General features: G+C 35.3%; 2 protein-coding genes across 4 annotated transcripts in view; one reads left to right on the top strand and one right to left on the bottom strand.

Annotated features, from left to right (window-relative positions):
• The window catches only part of LOC106884311 (DNA-directed RNA polymerase III subunit RPC3), a 37,434-nt gene extending 35,402 nt beyond the window's left edge, over positions 1-2,032 (bottom strand). Inside the window, exon 1 of the mRNA XM_014935633.2 lies at positions 1,813-2,032. Coding sequence (XP_014791119.1) covers positions 1,813-1,917 — 105 coding nt within the window. The 5' untranslated portion in view covers positions 1,918-2,032. The remainder of the gene's footprint in view (positions 1-1,812) is intronic.
• Positions 2,033-5,176: 3,144 nt separating this feature from the next.
• The window catches only part of LOC106884310 (protein FAM193A), a 79,420-nt gene continuing 78,579 nt past the window's right edge, over positions 5,177-6,017 (top strand). For 2 of the 3 annotated variants that reach the window (XM_052978607.1, XM_014935631.2), the window contains exon 1: positions 5,179-5,893. In XM_052978607.1, coding sequence (XP_052834567.1) covers positions 5,645-5,893 — 249 coding nt within the window. In that variant the 5' untranslated portion in view covers positions 5,179-5,644. Of the gene's footprint in view, positions 5,894-6,017 lie in introns of all 3 variants that reach the window. The other variant, XM_052978608.1, reaches the window with a different exon arrangement.

Below are 6,017 nucleotides of genomic sequence, written 5' to 3'. Positions count from 1 at the left end.
TAAAATAAGTACTAGGCTTCCAAAGAATAAGTCCTGGGGTCGATTTGCTCGACTAAAAGGCAGTGCTCCAGCATGGCCACAGTCAAAAGACTGAAACAAGTAAAAGAGTAGAAGAGTAACATTCTTCATTATTTCCAAAATTGACCGAAACAAATCAGTGTATTTCAACAGAAATATGGTAACAAAGAATTAAACAAGATTCCATGCAGTGAGATCAAATCTGGGACCTTGTGATTTTGATGCAAACTTCTTAACCACTTAACTATGGCTGCAGTCATAGTGTATCTAAGACTACACTATACAGTGTATTACTCTTATAACTTGACAATATATTGATTGAAGAAGGAGATTTAGCTTCTGTTTCTAACAGGTTCCCTTATTAATTTGCTGCTACTGTTACTAATGATGGTGCTAAGCAGGACATTATTATTATTAGTTGACAGGAGTGGCTGTGTGGTAAGTAGCTTGCTTACCAACCACATGGTTGTGGGTTCAGTCCCACTGCATGGCACCTTGGGCAAGTGTCTTCTACTATAGCCTCGAGCCGACCAAAGCCTTGTGAGTGGATTTGGTAGACAGAAACTGGAAGAAGCCTGTCATATATGTGTATATATATATATATATGGCGTTAGGAAGGGCATCCAGCTGTAGAAACTCTGCCAAATTTAGATTGGAGCCTGGTGTTGCCATCCGGTTTCACCAGTCCTCAGTCAAATCGTCCAACCCATGCTAGCATGGAAAGCAGAGGTTAAACGATGATGATGATATATGTATGTGTGTGTATATGTTTGTGTGTCTGTGGTTGTACCCCCAACATCGCTTGACAACCGATGGTGGTGTTTTTACGTCCCCGTAACTTAGCGGTTCGGCAAAAGAGACCGATAGAATAAGTACTAGGCTTACAAAGAATAAGTCTTGGGATCGATTTACTCGACTAAAGGCGGTGCTCCAGCATGGCCACAGTCAAATGACTGAAACAAGTAAAAGAGTAACCCATAATGGAAATGTTAATAGGTTAGATTATTCATGAAAATATAGAATAATTAGAGATAGATTTTTTTTCGAATAGTACTGGTTACCTTTGAATAAATACAGGTATTCACAGCCTATATTGCAGAAGTATCACATTCCAAATAATCTTATCATAACATGGAATTATGGAAAGTGAAACCTGGCTTCCCATTGATGTCCAAGTTATATAAAATGTAATGTGAAAAATACTCCTTATATATTAGTATATAGGTACATAAAAAGTGTGTGTGTATTTATTATTTGTTGTTATTGTTAAATTCCAAGTCAGCCCTAACTGAACAGACCTCTGAAGAAAGGCATTCTAGTCAGGACAATTTTCTCCTTTTAGGGATATTTTGGAATAAATTATACAATGTGTCTTTCCTCCTCAAAGATGATAGGGTGTCATTTGAGGAAGATTTAGCCCCTGTTTTTAGCAGGTTAAGAAACTGTATAGAAGTTCTTTCATATATTTGAACTATGTGTGTGTTTACATTACCATTACCAACTCTGGCCACATACATAGCTCAAACTAGAAACATTCATGTTGATTTCATACTGACTGACATTAATGCCATGCCAAAATATACTGAAATATATTCTGATCATTGTTGAAGTGATTATGAAAATCTGGTTTTGTAGACGATAAGGAAATTAATAGATTCTCTGTTGAATACTCTCCATTGCAATATATCTAGCTCCCATAATATAGTATCTTTACTCGCTTACTTTGTGTGTCCTAGATATTTTGAATTAGTTCTTACTATCATCATCTAACTCTACATAATGGCTTAAACTTACCTCACTTCTATTTAAGAAGCATTTCCATCTGTAGTACTTTTGTTTAGTGTCAGGTTGGCTCTGAATAAACCAATGATCAGATACATTCCAACTGTAGCCATGCATATTTTCTTTGTCATCGTGTATTTAGGAATACCCTTCCCTCTTTTTAAAGATAATAGAGTGTACTTTGAGGGATATTCAGCATGTTGTTTCTAACAGGTCAGGCAACCAAATAAAGACTCCCTTGTTGGCTTATCCTGTAGCATTTATTCATTCAGCTGGTTTCTTCTACTTTTGTAATGCTTTGACTATTCAAACAACCATTGTTAGGTCAGTAATAATTATTTCTTTTGATTAGTCGCAAGGTGACTTTTTTTTTTGCTTTTGTTTGCAAAATGTTTGAATTGACTTCAATATATTACAGGTATTTATTTTATAGACCCTAACAGGAATGAAAAGTATTATTGACCCTCAGCATGGCTTTAACTCAGAACATAGAAAGACCTAATGTAATGCATTTAATGTGGTACTCTATTTCTGCCGACTCTCTGTCCTACTTTTAAATTACTTTAAATTCTGCCAGAAGCCTTTGCACAAATATTAAATTCAATCAAAAAGCTTTTTACTAATAAACCAACTACAAAGACAGATTAAATCTCCCACTAATTAACAACTCTCACTAATTAACATGAAAATCAATAATTCCACCACACTAGAAAGAAGATAACCTGAAAATCGTAGTTAAAAGCCCAAGAACAGAATTTTAAGCCAATTTTTATACCCCCAATTTTGGTTTAGTCAACACTAGAATAGAATTTTTTTGACCTCACTGTTTTAAATTTCTTTGAAAGTGTTGTTGTGAAAGATAAGAGTTAATTATCACAGTTGTTGTTAGATGAGACGAATTACTTGTATTCCACTCAGCAAATTGATTTGATTAAGGTTTGGACAAAAGCTTTGGCTGTATTAGAAATGCCGGAAGACAATCAAAGCAGTTATTTAAACACTATTGAAAGGAATGTTGTGAATAAAGAAGTAATTATATGCTACTGAAGAAGAAATTTTACAAACTGATTTTTCCTTCTAGGTTGAAATTAATTCACTTCATTTTAAATTGATATCTTCATTAGAAAAATATGGATGTAAGACAAATTCATTCCCTTTTATAGATCTACGGCCAAGTTCCTAAATTTAATATCAATATAATTAATATCTAAAAGCAGATTCCAGAGTAGTTATGAGCAGCTAAGACACTTGTGACTGGAAGTGGTTTATGATTGGCTATTTTGTTACCTTTGGTTTGAGAATGATTTAAGGAGGGCACAATCAACCTTTCCTTATACACTATCATATTATTATAACGTTCTGAGTTCAAATTCCGCCAGGTCGACTTTGCCTTTCATCCTTTCGGACTCGATAAATTAAGTACCAGTTGCGTACTGAGGCTGATCTAATCGACTGGCCCCCTCCCCCAAAATTTCAGGCCTTGTGCCTAGAGTGGAAAAGATTATTATACTATCTTAGCCAAACATAATAAACATATTATGACGAATGTACTGTAGCTTCTGTATAATTTATCTTATGCTAAAGGATACTTCTGAAGAATTTTATTTTATAAACAAAATACATATAAATTGTTGAGATAAATGACAATGTATCACTGATGAGATCTATGTAATACAGTAGAAATCGATAGAATACAAATAAAGCGCAAGCTAGGAAGTTAATAGATTAGAACGTCAGGTGGTAGGTTTCACATTATTAGTTTGCCTTCTCATTGATTTAAGTTTTAACTCCGTTGGATTAGGAGTAATAAGTACCAGTAATGTATTGTTCGATTTCGATTTAATTGAAGTCAGTCCTTTTCGTTGTATAGCCATTTCAGCTGTGAAGCTAAATTTCCAATAACTGTCGGCTTGTTTCAAAAGTATTCAGCTGACGGAAGTGATGGGTATTGGCTTGTGCTGCAGACTTAGAAGAGAGCGGGGTGAGAAAAGACAGAAGCTGAAGCATGTGGTAAAATGCTTCCCACTATTATTCCTTACTCTCTCTCTTTCCGTGTTCCTTAGTTAGCATCACCAGTAAAGCAGCCACCGCCTCCCCTAACAATCCACAGAATACGCCTGAGACACGCCAAAGATTGTTGTAAATGTTACTTCACCGCTGACGGCGAAGAACAGTTACACAAGTGTCGTTATATCTAGTTAAACCAAATCAATACAATAGAAAATTCATTTGTCAACAAGAATACTTCTGAAAAATAAAATCGTAACCGGAGAATTAGAAAATATCGAAAAATCGAACAATTAAAATTATTTCGTCTAAATTACATGCTAATAAATAAACAAACAAATAGGCATTAATGCCAACAAATATTTATATCGGTTGTGACTCAAGGGTCCAGAGTTTCGTTTATGGCACAAATTATTTCTCTTGTTCCACCAAAAATATACCAATACACACGTGTATTTATAATATGGTAAAGCCCGTCAAATTAGTAATTATAAGCTGTTTTCTTTTTTGTAACTGATCGATTGCTTGATATAACAGGCACCTGACAGTAACGTACACGAAGGGGATGACCAAGTGGAATTTTCTAAAACATAAACATTCCACGCTTAACTTTTCTCTTATTTATTGAATACACACACATTTTATTTACCCACTTTATTTGTTTATCTTTCTAAATTGGTTTATACAGATGCCTGTTGCATGTAATATCAATTTACCAAGCTTGTGTGAAAGGAATGTTTCCAATGTGTTTATAGTTCCGCATTAAAAGAGAATAGTAAATATTTTGACAGAAAATATAACCAAAGCCATATAGCTATCAATGTTGTAATAATTGTTGAATTTAGATAGGATCGGGTCCACACGTTTGCGTTTTTTTTTTTCATTCTGCGTTTAAAAAATAAACAAATAAAGACATTTCAGCAGAGGATGTGTTCGAAATGTTTTTGTACGCGCGCGCACACACACTATATATATATAATGAGAGAGAAATTATAATTATATATATATATACACGCAGAATAAATATTAGTAAAATTTTAGGATTGAGGTGTCCTGATCGAAAGTTTAAATGTGGTAGATTTGCGTGGGTTTTCATTCTTGGAAGCGTGTGTGCCTTTAAAAACGTTTACAGCTGCAAAAGAAGAAATCTAGCAGTGAATGAACGAGTAAGAGTGAGAGTGTGTGAACGACCAAGAATGATCGAGTGAGAAGCAAGCGAAAGAGAGAGAGAGAGACGGAGAGGGAAAGAGAGCAAGCAGAGAGAGAGAGAGCAGGTAGAGCGATAGATAGATAGATAGAGAGAAAAAGAGCAAGTAGAGCGGCAGATAGTTAGATAGAGAGAAAAAGAGCAAGTAGAGCGGCAGATAGTTAGATAGAGAAAGAGAGCAAGTCGAGCGAGAGTGAGCAGAAAGTGTGTGTGTCAGAGAGCGATGCATTGTGGGTGTGATGTAGTGAGCGCCATATTGACATGGGATCAGAATATTTATGGAACTTGGAACTTTTGGTTAGGATGATGTACAGTTATAATAGATTTTGGCAACAAGAATTATTTTATTGTCAATACTACTTGTTGGCAAATTACAATTACAAAGAGGATCGCCAATAACTGTATCATTATTGTTGTTATTATTTTATAATCTGAGTGTGTAAATTATACTCTTTCAATTTCTCTACTCACGTTACCTCTTCTCTTTTTGACAGCTTTATAAAATCTCCCCATCTAGACTTGTTATTATTACTACTACTACTACTTATATTTGTTTCCGTAGGAAAAAAAAAAAAAAACAATTTCCAACATAAAAAAAAACAAAAGCACTAAGAAATCGACACCCAAAAAATGAGTTCTGTTGACAACAAGAAAACAAAGCGTCGAAAAAATAAGAAAAATGTGACTGTCAAAAACGTGGTGCATTTCAATCACGTCTCTAATAATTTGACGGTGACCACCACGACCTCCACCTCCACGACGTCGTCGACGCCACCAAGCTCTGGTGGTTGTGCCACTCCTGCCTCTGCCTCGTCAACGTCGGATGTCATATATCAGCAACAAACTCAGCCAACGCAAACACCTAATGACAGTACTTGTGTAAGTTTGTATTGTATTGCCATTTGCTGCTGGTATTTCTCTTAATCGATAACAAGTAACATTTTTATGTATGTTTTGATATTCTCTGGTCCGTCCAGGGTGAAGGAAAGAAAGGGGGGGGGGG

This window comes from Octopus bimaculoides, chromosome 2 (assembly GCF_001194135.2).
Source record: "Octopus bimaculoides isolate UCB-OBI-ISO-001 chromosome 2, ASM119413v2, whole genome shotgun sequence".
NCBI classification, from domain to species: domain Eukaryota; kingdom Metazoa; phylum Mollusca; class Cephalopoda; order Octopoda; family Octopodidae; genus Octopus; species Octopus bimaculoides.
This window is presented reverse-complemented; position numbering and strand designations above follow the sequence as displayed.